We start from the raw sequence: 23,430 nt of genomic DNA, 5'->3' as shown, positions 1-23,430 counted from the left end.
TGAGCATTGATGCAGAATTAAGTCCCATTCTTTTTTAAAGTCAATATTTTTAGAATTAAATGAGGGTGCCTTCTGGATTTTTAGGCCTTTAGGAACCAGATTCTCCAGTTGGTACCTTTCTAACGTGATGATCTCCCACCACAGGCGATTCTCTTTAAGTACAGCTTTTTCCAATTGGAGTAATACTGTACTTAAATCTTCATCACTTGTATTAACATCTGTGGTACTATTACCAAATAAATCTTTAAGGAGTTCTCTCCTATTTTCTCTAAAAGAAAACATTTTATGCAGCACCTCAGATCAATATTAGTGAAGAAACAAAGATTTAAGAAAAATAAAAATTAATCCAAAAAGTGCGCAATACAAATCATAAGCTGCCCGTGTGGCACAGAGTAAGCCTTCACCAAACTTAATAATAGTCCTTAAACACACAGATTGTGTCACACAGTGGCGCTAAAGATTAAAAGTACTTTCCAAGTTCTTTAATACAAGCCAATTCCCAGAAGAATTCTGTTTCTCAGATGGGGAATATTGCTGAGATTTCTTCCATATATTAGATATCTAACGAGTTTGAGCTGTTCAAACTCGTTAGTGAAGATATTTAACAGTTGCAGGTATTTAGTAATAGTGGTCCCCAGTATGTTATCTGTTTTTTCGAATAGCGCTATTCAATAGCGCTTGTATCATGAGCAGACATGGTAACCTTTATTTACAAACGAAGGGAAAGTGAAACTTACCGTTCGTTTTTAGTTTTTTTTTCACCAGGCTCAAAGCATGTGTTAAATAGCGCTCACAAGCGCTGAGGTTCCCGACAACCAGCTGAGGGGCTTCATCCGGGGACTTACCCATGAATCTTTGATTGGGGATCATGTGATACGCTGGAGGCTTCCCCGACAAGCTGTGTTTCAGTGTATAGAAGCTGGATGCTGGTCCCACGGCCAGCCGTGCACAACGCTCGGGCGGGTAACAAATGACAACCACCCATCCCCTGTCATACAAGCACCCCTCCCCCTGGTGAAGCCCTAGAATTGTTGCCGCTGCTGGATGCTAGCCCTGCCGTCATACCGCTCACACTTATCTTTGCTGTCCATTATGGAGTCACTGGAGCACGTTCTTCCTCCAAAATGGCTCCCCGACACCTCCTCGGCGTTCGGAAATAGAAACTGCACATGCGCAAAATTCTAATCCCCCTTATGCGCATGTGCAGAATAAATAAATAAATAAAACGTTCTCTAGGAAAGAAAAATAGCGCAAAGAAGGACTGACTTCATTTGCGCTCGCCCTAGTCATAAGTTCTAATAAATACTGCTTAAAATATGAAAACTAACACAATGAAACATAAAGAAAAATATCTCTCCACCTACAACTCGTTTGTAAATGGGGCCCATTGTTCTCCAGCGCTCACTACCATAAGATGCTATTTATTATGGCTGCTCTGACTGTGGGCTAGAGCTTAGCGAAAATATGGTAACAATAAATATTATTAAGTATCACTAATGGAAGTGTTGCTAAATTCTGTGAACTGTGCACCAATAACGAATGAATGGGAGATGAATTCACCAGGATCGTGATCGACTTTGCTTGAATATTGGCTACGCCCACAAAATAGCCACCTTCATTGAGTACAGCTAACAGGTGCCCTATAATGCAGACTGTGGTTTGTGGGTGTAGGTTTCGGGATTCTAATAAAATGTCTGTGACCTCTCTCCTTAGGGGGGTGAGCGAGGGCTGGAGGGGCTGGTCAGTGTCTATAAAGAATGGCGGCCATTGGTCGGAGCTGGCTGGCCATGATTATGTCCTGGATCTGATCTCCGATGTGGAATTGCCCAGAGAATTCCCCAAACAGAAATCTTATTTCATCACTTCAGAAGCGGCGAAGGAGGGCGCTGAACGGCGCAGTGCGTGGGTATCTCACTCCATTCAGACTGACCAGCTAGTCTCCGTATAGAAGCCATTGCAGTCACCTATATGTTTACTGAGATCCTTCCTGGTTACAGTGTCTCTGTCCCATCTTTATTTTATTCATAGAGTATTTGGGAATGGGTCTGATGTGGATGAGGAGGTCCCACCCCCACCAATGATGAAAGCCCCGTCTTTACCACTTCAGGGTGTCCCCGATTCAGAGGGTTATTACAGCCATGGTAAGTGTAGAAGAACACGGCCTGAAGACACTTTACTAAAGTAACAGAACATGTGATCCCAAAGCAAAGTCTATAATATTGTCCTATATAGAAAACTTTGTTCAACTTTTACTTATACACATGTCTTCAAGCAGCTATTACTTTGTGTTTTTCACCCAGGTCTATATGTGTTTATTCATTTTTGTTGGTCTTGGATACGACACAACTAAGGTCCAACCTGTGCTTTGGATGCAACTGTTTCCGCAGAGCATTTTTGTGTCGTGTCCAAAGGCAAATACAACAGAGCAGCTGTTCCAAGGTGATATAAAAAGGCCTTGGTTAAGAACAGTTAAACAGTTTGTTTAGTACACAATGCATTGCGGGAGGGCATGTACAAGCCAATCAGTTAGCACACAGATGTTGCTGTATCTGAATGTTGCAGCATTGACTGATGGATGATCCGTCAATGTGTCTTCTGCCAGCAGAATCGGATACGTTCAGTGAGCCTCCCTCCCAGAAAGGCATGGATCATTACCTGGACAGCCTGTTTGACCCTGTACTGTCTTACGGGAATGGGGTAAGAGATTTTTATTTCCTTTTGACATTGCTAAAATCTGGTCATGGGCAGATTTGGATATTTGCAACATTGGGAGGTATGCACCTACTCTCAGCTTCTCCTGTCCACACCATCAAAGGTACAGGGGCTCATTCTGAATCCGGTGCGGGCGACATTGCGGATGGTTCTTGTGGATTTCACCTTATTGCGCATGCCCCATAGAGATAAATCAGTGACTGTGCATGCTTCAATTTAGACAAGCGCACGGACGGAGTTTGCTAGTTCAGTGGCGCAGCAGCCATTTCCCCAGTGATTTCCCTACTGCGCATGCGCAAAATGCTGGTAAAGTGGCCACGGCGCCCATTTTGAGGTGATTTGTACAGCGATGTTACTGCCGACGCTGGACTCCAGAGAGGTAATTGTTGAATAATTGGGTGCAGGGTGTGAGCCCCCCTGCGCCCATTATAGATTTGCCACCGGGCTAGTGTAAGTCCCAATGCTGTTGATGGTGGCTGCAGACGTAAGAACCGTGGGTGAGATAGGCTTCCACATGCAGATGCATAGATCTCTTAGTATACACAGCCAGGCATCCACATCTAGGCGGAAAAGTGAGTGCGAATGGACTGAATCAGAATCAGCCCCATAATGTCATTGTAGGAAAAAAAAAAAAATTATATATATATATATATATATATATATATATATATATATAGTGATAGAAGCACTGGAGCAGTTTTGAAAGGCTTCTATGTCTGTCCCAGATTCCTGTCCTATATGTTTTAAAACCCCAGGGGTAGTCTGTTTGGAAAAACAGACTGGAAATGTCGGCTTTAGTGAAAGGCCGGAATGGGTCCTTGGGGTGTGGATGTGAGGAGAGGGAGGGCTCCATCCACAAGCCACTCCAGGTGTTGGGCCTTTCAGCCTGGTAGCAGTCTCGTTAGGGCTTGCACCTGGAAATGGCTGATATAAGCTGGGTTTATTTGTGGCTGAGGGTCTCATACCTGGGAGGGCAGGCCCGCAGGCTAGTTTGCTCTGAGACACTGTGTGATACCACCTGTAAGTACTGTGGACGTGAACTTATTTAGTCTTCTATTAGTGAGCGAACCTGCTGTCTAGTTAGAGCCCAGACGGGCTAGTATTTTTGTTTGTATTTTGTTTTATTTACGTGTCCAGTACAATAAAGACTGGCTCCGACCAGCTTGCGCGAGAACCCCAGAATTGTGTCCTGTTTCTCTGGCTGCTGTGTGTGTAAAGAGGGAGTCCAGCTACCCAGGAGAGGGACCCTTATCCCGACTGTGTCACAATATATATATATATATATATATATATAGTCACATGTAGAAGGGCACTCTTTATAGAAAAATGGTTACATGCCGGGGTGCCTTCCACAATAATCAATAGAGCATGTCATGCGCTTCCACACAAATGAAGCAGGTGGCACTCCTCCGACGTTTCAAGGCCCCTACGGCCATTTCATCAGGGTGTGAAAAACCACCCTGATGAAAAGGCCGTAGGGGCCTTGAAACGTCGGCATGTTCAGTCGAATAAACACCTGTTTGGTTTTACAAAGTCCGGAGGAGTGCCTCCTGCTTAATTTGTGTGGAAGCGCATGACGTGCTGTATATATATTTAATATTAAATCGTAAAATGAGTGAAATGGACCCTTTGGACTGAGGACCCCATTCAGAGTTGTACCGAAACGCAAAATGTGACCTAGTCACAGTTGGTCATATACGCAACTTTGCAACCGCAGCTCCCTCCCCTTCACGTACCTGGGTCAGATGCGTCTGGAGGTGCGGTTTCACCATGAGTACTATAAATGCTACAGAACAGTAATACATTGCAGTTAATGGGTAGATCGTGCAGATAAAAAGCGGGGACTCGGAGCAGCTGCCGCAGACCCAACTACCATTTTTTTTTCCTTATGAGAACACTAGAAAATATATTCAGAGGCGGATGCTAATGCAGCTGCGTCTTTCTCTGTAATGCGACCGCGTCTTTATGCTAACGCCCCAGCTGATGGGATACGTACAGAGACGCCTACCAGCTGCGGCGCTGAACTGCCTATTTGTGTGTTGAGACGCACCATCGACTGCACATCATTCCCACCATAGAACACCGCACCAGCCCTATGGAGGCGCAGAATGTCCGTCTGAACATGGGCACCGAAATCAGTGCAACTGCGGCCAAAGCTACAGTCGCCGACCGCGGCACGTCTGTGCCTGGCTATCCACCCCCACTAGATCCCAAAAACACCCACTGAAATGGTCACTCTCTGCGTCCAAATTCGTTTTGCAGCTTCGCAAAGCATACCTGGAGAGGATTCATCCAGAACCCTCCCCCCGGCAGTGGCGGCTCCAGAGGTGTTCCTGCAGCGCAGTCCAAAATTCAAATAGGGGAGCCACCCAACTGCCAGTGTGTACCGGCCGGCGATGTTTGGCAACGTATGAGGCGGCAGTTGGTGCTCCCCTATTTGAATTTTGGATTGCGCTGCAGCAGCACCTCTGGAGCCGTCACTGCTCCCTGGCAATGGCTGCCGCACATGCGTGGTCAGCATTTTCTGGAGTCCCTGTCCTTGTGTTTTTTGATACATACAGGCGAATAAATAGCGGCGAAAAGAAATTACAATGCGGGTGTAAAAATAAATATGCCCCTAACTGTATTTACATAAATGGGTGTGTTTTTTTGACATTTTAATTAAACCAATCAGTCGGAATCATCACCAGTGTGCGACTTACACCAGGGTTTCAGCACCCCTCCCACCAGCCACGTCTGTGACTTTTTGCCGGCTATGTCAGAGGCGATTTGTCAGACACTCATAAACCTTTATTGCGAGGGTGGCCAACCCAGTCCTCGAGGGCCCCTAACATCACATGTTTTGCAGATCACCTAGCTGGTGCACAGGCGTAATCATTACTAACTGTCCCATTTTAAAACATGTACTGCATTAATTTCTAACTGACACATTCTACAGATCCACAGTTGGTCTGCAAAACATGAACTGTTAGGGGATCTCGAGGACCGGTTTGGCCACCCCAGCCTTATTGCAATTTCATTGTGCCCACACACCCACTGCCTGTGTCTGCACGCCAATTCCTGCCCTGATCCCTCCACCCTAGCTATACGCAGTCACAGCGGCACATGTGCACTAACAGAATTGAAAGTTATGGAAGAAAAAAAACACAATTTGTGTCTATAGCCTGTATTCAGCAAAAAAGTTTCGTCGATGACGTAATTTCGCCCGGCGGAAAAGTATCGCCGTATTCAATTTGAAAGACTTTCCACCTAGGCAGAAAGTCAATGCAATGTAATAGGCGAAAAAGTTTCGCCTATAAATAGCAGGCGGAAAAAAGTGCAGAATTGGGGTTTTGGGGTGCAACGTTGCAGGAACCCCCGTGCAGCCTTCAGACAGTCCCCCAAAGGTAATCTGTGTAAAAAAAATAATAATAATAACTTAAGAACACCCCAAAAAATCACTTTGATTTTGGGGGCGAAAAAAAAAATGTTGGGGGACAAAGTTAAAAACTAGCGAACTTGACTCTGGGGGGGTCCCCAAGTATGCCCCAGGTGTTTTTTTCATTGCAGGTGCTTGCAGCAGGTGGATTTTTAACGTTTTTTAAACTTAACTTTAGCAACTTTAAAATATGCTGGCCCCCATTTTCAAGTACCCCAAATTTGCTGGGATAAGTTATTTTCTGCAAAAAACCCTCCTGAATACTATTCTTCACCACGTATACAAAATCGCTATTTAGCAGCTATTGAGCCCATTTAAAAACACCAAATACCTTCAGCAAGCCAAATCAGGGGGTACCATAGCTAACCCCCATGTCAGAGCGTCTTTTGGGGGGTGTCAGGCTGATTTCCCCAAATCTGATAGTACTTTCCGCCTGTTCAAATTTCGCCGGGTCCCGTTTTCGCCTACTGTCAAATTGAATACGGGGATAAGCGGGCACACGCACAACATGCAAAGTAGGCGAAAAGTAAGGGAGGCAAAAAAGTATCGCGGCTCCGCTCAAATTGAATACAGCTCTATGTCTGACTCTAAATTAGGCCCTGATAAGAGTGTGGCTCTGTTGAGAAGCATTTGATATTATTGCTAGGCAGCACATATGTTGCTTAGTGAGCGCCCACTTAATACAATGGTATCCTGGATGAATGTCACCTGATCTCCCTCGCCGAGCTCTTTGTCACAGATCACTTTCAGCTCATCCTCACAGAGCTATCACCTCTCACCTGGCCCCTGTCTCCTCCGCAGGATTTGGAAAAGCTAGCATCAATGTCCCAGAAGATGAAGGGAGGCGGAGGTGTCAGAGGGAGGGACGGCAGTGAGGTAACGGGAGAATCCAATATGCCAGGTGAAGGGTCCCACCACACAGGTAAGACTGGATTCACTGTAATATTGTCATAGTGTATTGTCTACTGTCGTCCTGTCATACAGAGCGTTACATGTGATGGGACAATCGGTCAGGAAATAGTTTTTGATAGCAAATGTTCCATAAAGCGTACCTGTTGGCTACAAATTACAGGCAGCCAGAAATAAACCCATAGTTACGAGAACGCAGTCTATCCATTCACTAATGGCATTACCGATCCATGAGGCATTACTGAGACATACATTACGTAGGCCACAAAATGGCTGCCTCTGCTGTGTGGGTGTGTGTGATGGAGTCTGGTGCAGTTTAAGAACTACAGGTGTCCAGGACGTGTGAGGCAAACTGTAATTCGGTTTAAGGGGTTTATTTACTAAACAGCGTCTTTTCAAAGCCGACGATTATCTGCAGTTTGTAATCCGAAATTTAAAATCGCAATACTATTAAATACAAGGCAATCCTGTTGCTGTTTTCAATTCTGCAGGAAAAGCGCCAATAATCGTCAACTTTGAAAAGACGTAGTTAAGTAAATAAACTCCTAATTGTCTTTCAAGTACCTACAGTAAATATAGACGCCTCTGCATAATATAATAATAATATGTTCCCTCCTGTGATTTATGGATAATAATGGTTATTATAAGCCGTCACATAGGAGTTCTATCACCATGGATAAGTCTCCAGGCAGGAACAGATTAATGGGGGGGGGGGGGGGGCGACAGGGGCGATCACCCCTGGGCCCCCACACGTTAAGGGCCCCCACACCCATCGTGGTTAAAGAGGACCGGAGGAGACGGAACCAGTTCCGCCTCCTCCGGCCAACCTAACCCCGGCGCCGCAGGGAGGCTCCATTTACCAGGCGCCCGCTGCTCCCTCCCCGCAGCCAGTGTTGCCAACTCTGAAATGTAAAATAAGCAACCTATAAGTAAAAAACAAGCCCAAAACAAGCCCAAACCAATCATAAAAAGCCCAATAAAAAAGCCCAATTTATGGGGGTGTCTCTTTGTCCTCACTCTCTACCTAACTTCCTTTATTCCCCCCTTCACTAACATAAATATGTTAGTGTATGCATAGCCTTATTATCTGCCTATATTGCTTTTCTCCCTCTACACCAGCCTCCATATTGTTACCTCCCCCCTCTTTTCATACCTCATTCCCTTGCCAGTCTTCAGCTGGGTACACACTTGCCGATGTGTGTACCCAGCGATGTGTCGCCCGACCACGCAATATATATAGGGCGGTCGATACATACTGCACGATGCGGTGACCGAACGCCCGATATGTCGGGCACCGCTCCATCCACTATGCCATCTGGGTCGATCCATCGGCCCTACATGCATGCCGACAGAACGACCCGATGGGATGACCTGCGGGAGTGCGCAGGGTTGCGCATAGTGAGTACACACTGGCCGATGTGGAAGATATGTCAGCCCAATTAGCAGGATCGGGTGACATATCATCTAGTGTGTGTACCCAATATTCCTTTACCTGACTCCCCATTCCTCTCACCCCTCTTCCTTACCTCCTTCATTACTGTTACCTGTCTAATTCTATTATCCCTTCACTATAACTCACCCCCATGTACCTGCCTCATTTCCATCATCTAGGTTACCTCTCCTTCATGCCTGCCCCCTACAACTTCATCCTGCCCACTGGCTACTGCCCTCTATGCCCCAGACGCAGCCTCTCCCCCTCCCTCCCTCAGTCAATACTGGTGTAAAAAAACACACACACACACTTACCTCCAGGTTCGCCTCGGCAATGCTCACAAAAAAACAAGCCCAAAAACAAGCTACCTTAAAAAAAACATGCCCAAAAACAAGCAACAAGCTACCATGATAAAAAACAAGCAACTCTCGAAAAAAAGAAACCCAATTCCGCTTGTTATAAGCGAACTTGGCAACTATGCCTGCAGAAGCAGCCGGAGTCGGAGGCTTGAGCTCACGTGAGCTCCTGCTTCCGGCTCACGCAGTGCACTATGGCAGAGACGTCATGACGTCGCTGCCATAGTGCAGAGGAGCAGCCGAGCGGACTGCAGAGGACGCAGGGCTTAGCTTAAGGTAAGTATTAGCTTTATTTTTATTTTTTGTACTGTAAGTAGCCTACTGGGGGCATTACTGGCGGGGGGCATTACTACAGGGGACATTACTCGGGGGGGAGCATTACTACTGGGGCATTACTCGGGGAGGGTGGAGGGCTGGAGGCATTACAACTGGGGGCATTACTGGCGGGGGGGCATTACCTCTGGGGGCATTACTCAGGGGGGAGCATTACTACTGGAGCATTACTCGGGGAGGGGGGAGGCATTACTAGTGGGAGCATTACTGGGGGGGCATTACTACTGGGGCATTACTGGGGGGGGAAGTACTACTGGGGGCATTACTCGGGGGGTAGGCATTACTGCTGGGGGCATTAATCAAGGGGCATTACTATTGGGGGCTCTACTAGAGAGGGAGCATTAGTATTGGGGGCACTAATAGAGGGGCATTTCTACAGAGGGCTCTACTAAAGGGGGAATGACTACTAGGGGCATTACTATTGGGGGCACAACTACATGGGTATTACTACTGGGGGATTTATACACGGGGCATTACTACTAGGGCATTACTATTGGGCACACGCCCAATTACTACTGGGGGGCATTACTATTTGGGGCACAACTACAGGGGTATTACTACTGGGGGCATTTATACAGAGGGCATTACTACAGTGGGCACTACTAATGGGAGTATTGCATAGGGGGCACTACATAAGGGGCACTACTACTGGGTGCACTGCATCCAGGGCACTACCACTGTGGGCACTGACACTACTGGGGGCTCTGCATAAGGTCCCCCATTGCACATACCCCCAGTTTGTCACATTTAATAGGGGTCCCCACATGTTTGTTGCTCAGGGGCCCCCACAGACCTTAATCCGGCCCTGTCTCCAGGTCAAGTCTGTAATACAGTAGGGAGGGAGGATATGTTTCCTTATCATATACATTTGCCTAATGAACACTGTGTTGACATCAGAGCTGACTAAATATATATGCGATGACATCAGACCTCATTGTTTAGATTTACCAGATACATATATTATTGTAGAAAGAAAAAAAACAATGTGTGTATTATATACAGTGTATCAATATTTAGATAATTTTGATAGCATTAATTGTTTTGCACCCCATCATTTATGCTGCTAAAATGGGTCATGTGACACAAGCCTACCTTCTAACTGTCCTGTTGAGCTATAGGGGCGGAGTTTCAACCAATAGAGGGCATTTCTGGGCGGATCACGGTGGATTTTAGGGTGGACCGGGGCGAGTCTTATTTTGTCCTTATTTCACATGTCTAAATGTTGCAGGTACACAAAACGAGGTCATGAAATCAGTGGTCCAAGAATATTTTAATGCATTTTTGCTGTTGGAGAGTGGGATTATTCATTGTTACTTATAAGACACAGGGGTCTATTTACTAAGCAGTGTTAGGAGACAGAGTGAAAAGTGATAAGGTGCCAGCCAATCAGCTCCCAACTGTCACTTTTCAAACACAGCCTGTGAGATGGCAGTTAGGAGCTGATTGGCTGGCACCTTATCACTTTTCACTCTGGACCTCATTCAGAGTCGGTCGAAGCGGCCGCACGGTCGTACGGAAGAAGGGGCCGGATATTCAAATGATTCCCTCGCAAGTTGCGTCCCTAAGTTCGGATCGGTAGTTGGCCGACCAAGGGGAGGAAGCGGTCAGATGACAAAAAAATACGCCCCCTTCTCGTACGCATTGCACGTCATCTCCGGGCATATAAGGATTAATCGAGACCATCGGGAACCATCGGAACTGGTCGTAGAGCTTAAGGTTGACCATACTCTCTCTTAAGCTCTACGATCATGTCAGTGTAAAAACCTCCCATGTCACATGTGCCATGACGCTACTTTGTTAATTATGCACTCCCATAATCCGTATGCACTCCCATAAAACGCCGTTCACATAATTAGGCACGCCTGCGTTCGGATCTCCACTCCCTCGTTTTCAAGCACCTTCCCCTGTTACCACCCACAAACGCCTTAATCTGTCACTCAAACTACCGACCTGGCTGTGTTCAAGGAGTGAGAAATTTCTGATCGTAGCGGCTAGTTTGCGCACGCGCATTGCGAACTTTACGCATGTGCAGTATAGCGAACATCGGTGGCGTACGACTGTGCGGCCGCTTCGACCGACTCTGAATGAGGTCCTCTGTCTCCTAACACTGCTTAGTAACTAGAACCCACAGCCTGTAACATTAAACACTTTCTTCCTGTAGGCTTGGAGCAAAGCATGTATGCTCAGCAGCAAGCGTACATCAACCAGCAAGCTATGTTACTGGTAAGTCTGGCCGATCGTTTCTGCTGGTTTGTAACATATTGGCAGTATAAGCCCTGATTTAGATATTATGATCCAAAAATATTGATGTCTTTCTTTGAAATAACTCTACCCAAAAAGTAAAAATTTTATATTATATGTAGGTAATGTTAGAGTGAAATCTGGTGAATTACTTCCCTGAGCGCCGCCATATCCCATGCCTTATGTCCCTGCGTTGTGCTCCTGTTCCCATCACGGCAGTTGTCGGTGCCCCTGCACTAGTGCTTGTGTCACGAATCAGTGATAATCTTATACACTGAGCTACTAATCTATCCTCTGTGTGTGGAATAGACAGAAGCCCAGAGAATGAGGCTGGCTCTGATTTGTGAAGCGTGCGCTAGGGGAGGGGCATGGAGAGCCTCTTCTGCTTGTTTGAGTCAGCGAATGGTAATTTACAGGAGCGCAGAATAGGGACCATCGGAGGCCTGGAACTTGACAGATCAGACCTACAGTACAGTACGTCATCTCAAAGGTGAAGGTGCATACACACACAACGATTTTTTGAACGATTTTCATTAATGATATCGTTTATCGTTCAATCGTTGAAAAAATCGTTCACATTCTGAGTTAAAACGATGAACGATTATCGTTCATACGCGTTCACGTTTCTAGTTCAGTCAGACTGACCAACTCAATGATTTTCAGTAAGGGAATATGCAAAAATCGTTTGTAGTTCAAAAAAATCGTTCACTACATTTAGTAAATGAACGATTTTAGTAAAGGATTTTCGTTCATTTTTCCCTTGAAAAAATGAACGAAACTCGTTTACTAAAATCGTTCATTTACTAAATCGTTGTGTGTGTATGCAGCTTAAGTAATACTCCAGATTCCACTCTAATGTAAGTAACTACATGTTTTCACTTCTGGTTGTCTGGTTGGAGATCTCCTGCAATGTACACTAAGGAAGACAGAGTTTTACCGTCTGGAAGTTAGTTCTGTCCTGGATTTTGTCTAAACTGTTGTCATTTTTACATTCCAATCTCCAGGCCCAGCAGATGACTATGCAGGCCATGGCAATCCAGCAGCAAATGGTCAACAATCCTTCTGTTGAATCCCCACTTTCCACCAGCCCACAGTCCCCTTCCAGCAGAACCAGTTCTTACAGGGTGACCCCCACAGTGGCTCCAATGCCGAGAACTGGGGTTCCTGTCCAGGTAAATCTAAAGCTCTTATCACATTGTTATGAGCTGTAAGAAGTCCGATTGTTATGTTGTCAATTATTTCTACATCGTGAGATTCTGCAACTTTGAATCTGGTGTATAGTGACAGCAGGCCCATAAAATGCAGCTGTCATCATTATCATCAATATGGAAACTTGGGAGTCTCTACACGCCTGGTTATAACCATCCGTTCAATACTGGTCATAGTATTATTGGTATCAGGAGCCCGACATAGAACGCTGTCATTTTCCAGCAGCGCTCACAGGCCTCAGTGATGCCAGGTTTCTCAGAAACCGAACTGACAGGTGGTGGTGGAACTGACCATCTTGTAGTAATATCCTTCAGAGACCATTAGCTCCTTAGTACATAGTGACCATTATAAACACATATGAAGGAATTCTATAAAGACGTCACACTTTCAGAAAGGAAGAAATATGGCCGCCCTCATACAAACAGTTTGCAGCGTCCAATGGAAGCAACATTTTTTTAAAACAATGTGTCCCTATTTTATTCATAGAGGAATGCTGTGAATGGATCTTTCTACAGGACACCTGCAGCCTCCAGCAGAGGGAGCTCCATCACTTCCAGGCCTGGTGAGTTATCTTCTTTGTACACCATTTTATTAGAGTCCTTAGACGACGAAATAACCCATGAGTTGATGCCCACACATACAATGAAAGGCAGTTCTTTTGCCCACAATGCAACACAGTTATTCTACACAACCACAAAATATGCACTTCTGTGCCAGGTACAAGGTGCACCTACCGCGTACAGAAACAGAATGGTGCTCTATTTTGAAGGACCAACTTCAGTCCGGATTAGATGGCACAGAATGATGCAAATATGGTGCAGTCTCTGCTACTGAGTCAAAGGTGGACGCAATGCCAATGCCGGACGTAGTGAAGCGATTGTTTGCTACTGTGCATGTGTCTTGTTTGTGGGCCTGATTCAGCAAGAATCGCAATTGCAAATATGCCCGCAGGTTATAGATACAGAATATATGATATATGCACGCAGGCTATAGATACAGTATATGATATATGCATGCAGGTTATAGATACAGTATATGATATATGCACGCAGGCTATAGATACAGTATATGATATATGCACGCAGGCTATAGATACAGTATATGATATATGCATGCAGGTTATAGATACAGTATATGATATATGCACGCAGGCTATAGATACAGTATATGATATATGCACGCAGGCTATATAGATACAGTATATGATATATGCACGCAGGTTATAGATACAGTATATGATATATGCACGCAGGCTATAGATACAGTATATGATATATGCACGCAGGCTATAGATACAGTATATGATATATGCATGCAGGTTATAGATACAGTATATGATATATGCACGCAGGCTATAGATACAGTATATGATATATGCACGCAGGCTATAGATACAGTATATGATATATGCACGCAGGTTATAGATACAGTATATGATATATGCACGCAGGCTATAGATACAGTATATGATATATGCACGCAGGCTATAGATACAGTATATGATATATGCACGCAGGCTATAGATACAGTACAGGTTGAGTCTCCCATATCCAAATATTCCGAAATACGGAATAATTTTGGCATGACTGAGAAAATAAAACCTTTGATTTTTGATGGTTCAATGTACACACACTTTGTCTAAGGCACAACATTATTAAAAATATGGTATAAAATTACCTTCAGGCTGTGTGTATAGGGTGTAAATGAAACATACATTTATTTCATGTATGTACACAAACTTTGCTTGAGCCACAAAATTATTGAAAATATTGTATAAAATGACCTGCAGGCTGTGTGTATAAGGTGTATATAACACATAAATATATTCTGTGTGTATATTGGGGTCCCATTCCCAAGATATTTCATTATGGTATGCAATTATTCCAAAATACGGAATATTCCGATATCCAAAATACCCCTGGTCCCAAGCATTTTGGATATGGGAGACTCAACCTGTATATGATATATGCACACAGGCTATAGATACAGTATATGATATATGCACACAGGCTATAGATACAGTATATGATATATGCACACAGGCTATAGATACAGTGTATCATATATGCATGCAGGCTATAGATACAGTATATGATATAGATACAGTATATGATATATGCACGCAGGCTATAGATACAGTATATGATATATGCACACAGGCTATAGATACAGTATATGATATATGCACACAGGCTATAGATACAGTGTATCATATATGCATGCAGGCTATAGATACAGTATATGATATAGATACAGTATATGATATATGCACGCAGGCTATAGATACAGTATATGATATATGCACGCAGGCTATAGATACACAGTATATGATATATGCACGCAGGTTATAGATACAGTATATGATGTATGCACACAGGCTATAGATACAGTATATGATATATGCACGCAGGCTATAGATACAGTATATGATATATGCACGCAGGTTATAGATACAGTATATGATATATGCACGCAGGCTATAGATACAGTATATGATATATGCACGCAGGCTATAGATACAGTATATGATATAGATACAGTATATGATATATGCACGCAGGCTATAGATACAGTATATGATATATGCACGCAGGCTATAGATACAGTATATGATATATGCACGCAGGCTATAGATACAGTATATGATATATGCACGCAGGCTATAGATACAGTATATGATATATGCACGCAGGTTATAGATACAGTATATGATGTATGCACGCAGGCTATAGATACAGTATATGATATATGCACGCAGGCTATAGATACAGTATATGATATATGCACGCAGGCTATAGATACAGTATATGATATATGCACGCAGGCTATAGATACAGTATATGATATATGCACGCAGGTTATAGATACAGTATATGATGTATGCACACAGGCTATAGATACAGTATATGATATATGCACGCAGGCTATAGATACAGTATATGATATATGCACGCAGGTTATAGATACAGTATATGATATATGCACGCAGGCTATAGATACAGTATATGATATATGCACGCAGGCTATAGATACATTATATGATATATGCACGCAGGCAGCTTTGCAATTGTGATCCTTGCAATCATGCAAATACAGCAGGTGCATGACACCCCCTGCTGCATTTGCGATCTCAGCACTGCGACGGAGATCGCAGTGCTGGGATCACCATTGCGACCATCGGTGGTCGATGGTTGCGATGGTGTACTGCGCCGTGCGGCCGGCCAGCTGAGTAAGCCTCAGCTTACTCAGGCTGGCCGGCTTGCGAGCCCAGCAGACTGCGTGCGTCCACGCAGTCTCTGGGCTGGCCACTCCCAGAAAATGGGGCAGATGCATTCACTGGCTAGTGTGCGTGTTAGCAGCACCCATTCAGCAGTGCCCCCTCTGTCCGTATAGAGCCGCAATTCTATTTTCCGGTGCATGCAGATAGAAGCCTAGTGAACATGTAGTGGGCATATCTGGGCATTGAAAGGGAGGTGGCTTAGCGCATGCACGGAGAAGGTCTCGTGGGCGTGTCGGTGAAAGTGGGTGTGTACACAGACACTCATCCGCTATCATAGGAGACCATATGCCCGCTAAAGGGCTGCTGCACGTTTCAATGGTGCGAGTGCTGCCGGCGTCTAAGAATGCACCAATCAGTCGCAATCGACCAATGGTTTTTGATATGCGCATGAGCAGCACTGCGCATGTGTAGACCTGCTCCTGCGTCGTCAGTTGCGGTGCCGCTGCAAACATCGGTTGATTGGCAGTCTGCAGCCATTTGGGTTCGGTGACGGGGAGGGGATGTTTAAAACGCAGGACTGCTGCATCCTTGGACTCAGATTCCACTGGCCTCAGCAGGTTAGTTGTGGTGGGCATTCTGTGTAACCTTTATTCAGATGTCCAATGGTCGTTGCTCTGGTCACAATGTGTTTCTGATGTTGCGTCTTCGGGCGCGTGCAACAGATCCGAGTAGCCAATAGCACGCGTTTGTTTACAGAAGACGGCACCTACAGAATTAGCCAGGGGCGTTTCTAGAGAGGAGGAGGCCCGTGTGCAGTCTCCGACACGGGCCCCCTCCTCTCCGCCCGGCGGCCGGCAGCGCACTGAGCTGTGCGCGGCCAACGCCGGAGTTATAGACTCTGGGCACTACAGTGTGCCCAGAGTCTATAATGTTTGCACAGGTCACCGGGTTAAATGGCCGCGGTGGCCATTTTCCCTGTACTGCGCATGCGCAAACAACGGGAAAATGGCAGCTGAGGCCATTTTCCAGTCGTTTTACAGCGCCGGACCCCCGCGCCGACGTGGAATTTTGAAGAGGTAAGTAATATTATGGGTGCAGGGTGTGCGGTGCGGGGCCCCCCTGGACCCAGGGGCCCGTGTTCCCCGCACACCCTGCACCCATTATAGATACGCCCCTGGAATAAGCATAACTACTCAGATACGCTGCCATTGAAGCACAGCCCCTATCCCTCCTGTGCCCACCTCTGAATCGCCCCCAAAATACAGTAAATGATACGATTATTAGAAGCTCCATGACCATATAAAGACTGGAGGCCACAGGGTGAGTGCTGTTATACAAGTCACTCCAGTCACGGATCTCTTACAGTGTGTCCTTATAATAATACACAAGTTTCTTTAAAGATCACTGAAGCAATGGTAATAGAAAAACTCACAACTTATAAGCAAATTCACTATTTCTACAGCTATACATGACAGGTTGTAAATTTACTATAGTGAGAGTGTTTAGAAGTGAGTTTTAAAAGTGATGTTGCCCATAGCAACCAATCAGATTCTAGCTATTATCTTCTAGAAGGTGCTAGTTAAATGTTAAGTAGAATCTGATTGGTTGCTATGGGCAACATCACTTTTAAAACTCACTTCTAAAAACTCTCACTTTAGTAAATTTACCCCCTAAAAACTCTCACTTTAGTTGAGAGTTTTTCTGGGAGTAAATTTACTAAAGGGAGAGTTTTTAGGGGGTAAATTAAACCCCCTAAAAACTCTCCCTTTAGTAAATTTACTCCCAGATATACATGTAAACATATATTTAATAGGTTTGGGGTTTTTACACTTTGCATTCAGTACAGTTTTTGCTGTTGTATGTTTTTGTTGTAGATCATTCCAACCACACTCGGCCCGAAGATCTCATCCATCACAGCACTCTGAATTCAGAGCATTTTACTGACCCAACACACAATATTAAGGATATAATTAATCAGTACAAACAGCCAGGTGGGACCAGACCTGTGGCCGCACCGGTGAGGTGAGTGTGAAACTCTATATTTGTCCCCCTATTTTTCCATTGTGTGGAGTATGTCTCCATTACACCTACCCGTGTAGTAATCTTGAGTCAACCTGGCTATATCTCAGCCTCTCTCAGCTCAGGCTCCTGGAGGTGAACAGCAAACAGGGGTCTATGCACATGCAGGTATAATAGCAGCGACGGACATGTAGTGCAGATGCAGCAGCCAGGTGTTGTACAGTTAAAAAATGTGGTAGATCTATATTCACATCTACCGACATTACTCTTAGCACAGTTACTTAGTTGCATAGGCAGCAGTTTCACTTGGCGTAAGAGCTGACAATCTCGAATAGTACGTCACTCTACCTCTTTCACCTCCCTGCCTCTTTGCAGTTACAGTAATACCAGCGTACTCATCACCGCAAGAAAAATAAAAACATGCAATGAGTGACATAATGTGACTCATTCAGTGCTGGCGCTCTAGGTTGCAGCCTAGTTTGCCCAGTAGCTCCGGCCCCTGCCTGTACACTCGGATTTAACACTCCCGGCTCTCCGCAGCATCACCAGCCCATCTATGCGTTCCGATGCCTCCCCTTCGGAACTCAGACCCTCTCGAGTATCAGCAGCCTTTACTCGAGACGCAAGCTCCGCAGACCGAACTCGGAGCCGTACGACCGTCGGGTTCACTCGGCAGCACTCGATCAGGTAAGAGTTGAAGGCGTATAAATGACGCATGAATTGGAATCACCTTGAGGTTAAGCTTCCACATTTCAAAACGCTTGGTCCCATGAACGCTCTCAGACTTGGACACATAGACAGCTATTGAGATCTGTTGTTACCATATATGTACCTCATTGACGCAATAGAGTAAGTTATAATCCCTCACTTATATGTGTATATGTTCCTTTGCTGTAGTGCATGTACCAGAGGCAATAAAACTAATTGAAATTTAATATGTAATAAAATATGGAAGAGGATGAGAGTTTGGCCAGTTTAGGGCTCTATTCTGCTTCCAGTCTATGCGGATTACCTATGGCGAATGCATTGTGAGCAGATATACACAAGCCCTTACTACTGTCACAAATGTGAAAGCATCCATATAACATATACATAGATATACATATTTTGGAATGTGCCACTATTGGGGATACACTTTATTTTACCTATGTGCTCCTCTTTATACTCTACTTTTGTACACCTGGCAAAGTCTCTGTGTTGTTTTATATGGTTCACAGGAGGGAGCCTGCTAAGATTTTTGGCCGCAAATTGGACCCCCATGAAGAAGCTCTGAAAATCCTGAAGGGACAGATGGCTAATCGGCCACTTGCAGGACCAACACCGGTCTCCAACATGTCTTACGTTCCTAAGGTGACAGCTGACCACGCCCCTTACCGGCCTACACTCCCCCGTTGGTTGTAGCTGTGTAGGCCACTCTCTCTGGTATGCCGCCCACTTGCCCAGTAAAGAGTGTGGAATGGGGCCTTGATGTCATTCAGTTTGCAACGCATCATCGCATTCACGCCCCTGCTGCACAATACTGCAACTCCAGGCATTGCCTAGCGTGGTCATGATGACACGGATCACAATATCATGCCCCTTCCCCACCCCCGTACCTACGCCTTGGACCTCTGCTTCAGGATCTTCTGGGGGGACATCACAGGTATAAGAAGTAGAGGGACCAAAGCAAAGTTGAAAGCAAGTCAGGAGTATTTGCTCCCACATTGCGTGCACAGAACTAAATATATAGTTTTGCCCATATGGGGCGGTGTACACCTATCTGCAGCTGGACCGCCCCCATCTCATAGCCATCATCGTTATCTATGCTCATTTGAGTCAGTATTCGCCCCGGTGCACACAAAACGACCCTGCATCAGCTCCAGAGTGATCAGCCTATTTCATATCCATGTGTTATTATTTTTCCATATATATTATATTATATTTTTGGCTTTAGTGGTGCTTTAATTTTTATTCCTGGCCTGTCTTTCAATCTAGGCTCCTAGAGACACTGTGGCGTTGGTAAAACCCGTTCCGAGCATCAAAACGAAGAAACCTGCCAACCCACCGCCCGTCAGTTGCGTCAGACCCACCACAGCACCCCCAGGTAGTCAATGTGTCCACATAACACTCACAGATTCTGAGTAACGGGTGATTGGAATTAAGACTCTTCTATGAGCGGAACACAGGTCTTACTTAGATTACTGGAACACAATCAAAAAGACCTAGGCGGGTCACATACCAAATGGCAGCTTTACATGAACGTTTACCCGCATTAAATGCCTAATTGTAAACTTCCAAATGTGCTTACAAGGGGCGAATGCAAAAAAATAAGCCAGACAATTTCTGAAAAATTATATCGCAACACTAGAGGCAATTTTTTTGGGCCTTAGTTTGGGAATTCCCTTCTTCTTCTTTAGATGGACAAATTGATGTATTTAAGGCTGCATGGTCTTTTTAGAATTATTAGACAAAATAGCGTCTATCTGCCAGGTTTACTTGGTTTGTTTGATGAACCTGGTATAAATCCTTAATAATAAACAATATGTTTGAAGAGCCACATAATCTGTATATAGAGGATGAATTGTCTTTTGCATATTGATGCACATATACCAGGGGTTCCCACACACCGTCCTCAAAGCTCCCCAACAGTTCAGGTTTTAGTGATATCCATGGTTGAGCAAAGATGACTTAATAAGTACCTCAGTCAATTTGATTTAACCACTTGTGCTCAGCCATGGATATCTCTAAAACCTGAACTGTTGGGGAGCCTTGAGGACCGTGTGTGGGAACCTCTGAGGTAAAATGCGGACAAAAATCTGAAAACTGCAACTTCCTCAGTTTTGGCCGCATTTTCCATCTGTACCAATGCATTACTTTCCGGAGCTTGGACCCGGTGGGCAACGCCATTGCCCTCTAGAAACCTATTGACTTCTTTTTGCATTGTGCACTGAGAAGGATCCAATTCAATCCTTCCCAGCATCCCCTGCGGAGCCCACTTCATACGACGCATGCGCAGAAGTACTTCTGCGTCGTGAACCTGAAAGTCAAATCACCGCAAAGGACCGCTCTTTTCGGGAGAGCAGTCCTTTGCGATTTTAATTTCAATTCTAATTACATACCAGCGTTACTAATGCCGGTATGTACCCAATAAGAGGCGGGATGTACCGCATCCAAAATGATGCTATGCACAGTACATCCCACCCTATACCTGTTGCTACATCTTATTTACAATATCTGCTGAACTGTATGGATTTAATATGTGTATAAATGGATCAGTTTTATCTCTAAAAGAGAGTTTCTTTCATGAAACGCACATACATCGCGTGAATGCGTGCACCCGAGAAATGCAAGATTTAAATAGGGCAAGGTTGCGCGACTTTTCTACAAAATGCAACCTGGGAGAAGTGCATGAAAAAGTTGGGAAACTGCCCTGCACCCCAAAAAAGTGGCAACTGAGATAGCGGGACCATATAGAAGGCTGTTACTAGCCATAAGGAAAGTACTGGAGGCTCTTAAAAGGTGTCAAATGGCTGATTTTTTTTACTCTTTTTAATATTAATAGTTGATAGCCAGCAAGTGTTTTAAAGTAAATTAAAGTCTTTCCAGTATTTTTATACAAGTTTGTAAAAATCTGGGATAAGCTCTTTTAGCTCCCATCTCCTGTACCTCTGTGGAACCCAGAGACTGGCGTTCCAGATCCAACTTTTGGAAATGTGAATAAATATATAAATGTATAAAAGATTCGACCAGTGCAACTTCCCAGTATCCTGCTCCTATGTACATTTTGGAGGACACCCAGAGGACTGGAGAGCTCCTTTATGATGACTAAACAAAGAATCTCTGATGCAAATATGACTATAAAACCTCATTTATTTTATTGTAATTTGATACATTCAGAGGTGCGACAATAATGTGGTTAATCCAGGCAGCAAAATAAAGGGAATTAATGTAACATGTACATGTTATTTATGGCAATTATAAATAAGTGGTATCTACCCCATTGGTAAATCTAATAATGTCTAACAAAATTGCAATTTCTACTTCAGGGTCCACAGGGTGACCTTGGGGGTATAGCTGGATCCTGGATCCTCGGGCACCACGGAGTTAAAGCTTTTAGCTGCTCCCAGGATGCACTTGGGTCCAACCTCCCCTATACCCCGCCCCCGAGCCACAGGCACCTCAGTTTAAGATGGTGCCAGGCCGGAGTCGGGTCACCCTGCGGGGGGGGGGGGGGGGCTGCAGGAGCAGCCCCCTAAAGCTTTTTATTTTAACTTAGTTTAATTTTTACTATAAGTTTTTTCTCTAGAGCAGCAGCGATGGGCTGTCTGTACAGACGCCCACGCTGCCGCTCCTTCTCCCTGCTGGCGCCGCGACGCCAGCACTGAACTGGGGATTGCGGCAGGGGAAGCCAGAGTCTGTACTAGCTGGACTCTGGTTTCCCCCGGGACTGCTGCCGGAAGACGCCGGGGAGATCAAGGTAAGCCGCGCACCGCTGATTAGCGGCGGTGCGCGGGTTCCTTTTACATGCAGTCCCATGCCCCCGGTCTACGGGACAGACCGCGGGCACTAGCGGTGGCGGCGGGCCCCCCCTCCAGCGGAGGCATACCCCGCCAGACCACTAGACCACCAGGGTAAATTAAGCAGCAAGCGGGATGCCGGCAACCCGGGGGTTAAATATGCTAGCCAGGGGAGGAAGCCTTCCCTGTCTAGCGGCTCCTCCCCTCAGCTCAGCGCGCCTTTCAGCACGTAGTCTGGCGTCGCTGAGCTGCAGATACTCGGGCCACTCCTCCTCTGAGGTCTCCAGCGGCCTTTTTCTTCAAGTGGCAGCGCAGATCTTCAGGGAGCACGCGGACCGGTCCCCCTGTGTACCTCTCCCCTGACAAGGACAGTGTACACAGCACTATAGCCCTCCCAGACACTGAATCTGGGCAGGTTGATTGTAGTGGAAAGGTGCAGTGAGTATATCTTCCTGCATGGTATGTGACTTTTGCTAGTGCTGCCTGTCTGTGTCTTTTTTCTACTTACTGTCAGCCTATACCTATCCCTTTCCTTCTCCTACAAGCCCTACAGGTGTGCGGGGGAAGGGTGTTTCTACAGACCTCACCTATATAAATCACGTATTTGTGAGGTCCGTCACATACAGTTGTGTGCTACACAGTACCATATTGTGGGCTGTTGTTCAGCACACTGGTGAGTGCGCACGTTTTCTTCCTAAGTCATGTCTGAGGAGGAGATTGAGCACTCCGGGGCTCCGGTATTGTTCTCCTGCAGGCGCTGTTCTGCAGGAGTGGATAGGGAGGATTTGTCACAGGACGGCCTGTGCGGACGGTGCCAGGCGCTCCCTGGTAGGTCTAAACCTCCCATGTCGCAGGAGCCACCATGGGCGAAGTTTTCCCAGGTGCTGGTGTCCATCGCGGACCGTCTGTCGGTCCCGACTGCCGCCCCTACTAGGGCTTTGCCCCAGCCTGCCATCCCCCATTCCCCGGGTGTCCCACAATTATTGCAGACTCCCCCGGGGTCTCAGCCTGTTGGTCCCTATGCGGGGTTGCCAATGTATATTCAGTCCACCCCTGTGGCACAGCAGGCTGTGGTGCCGTTTCAG

At 45.6% G+C, this 23,430-nt stretch overlaps 1 protein-coding gene across 1 annotated transcript in view; it reads left to right on the top strand.

Moving 5' to 3' along the window:
- MYO15A (myosin XVA) overlaps positions 1-23,430 on the top strand; it is a 174,778-nt gene that overhangs the window by 104,408 nt on the left and 46,940 nt on the right. Inside the window, 11 exon segments of the mRNA XM_088448112.1 lie at positions 1,714-1,902; positions 2,029-2,141; positions 2,603-2,697; positions 6,932-7,052; positions 11,322-11,383; positions 12,406-12,573; positions 13,097-13,172; positions 17,705-17,852; positions 18,390-18,536; positions 19,067-19,199; positions 19,824-19,932. Coding sequence (XP_088304238.1) covers positions 1,714-1,902; positions 2,029-2,141; positions 2,603-2,697; positions 6,932-7,052; positions 11,322-11,383; positions 12,406-12,573; positions 13,097-13,172; positions 17,705-17,852; positions 18,390-18,536; positions 19,067-19,199; positions 19,824-19,932 — 1,361 coding nt within the window.

Source organism: Taudactylus pleione, unplaced genomic scaffold (genome assembly GCF_031769625.1).
Source record: "Taudactylus pleione unplaced genomic scaffold, aTauple2 ptg000451l, whole genome shotgun sequence".
Taxonomy (NCBI): Eukaryota; Metazoa; Chordata; class Amphibia; order Anura; family Myobatrachidae; genus Taudactylus; species Taudactylus pleione.
Note: the sequence above shows the minus strand (reverse complement) of the source record. Positions and strands in the feature narration are given on the sequence as shown.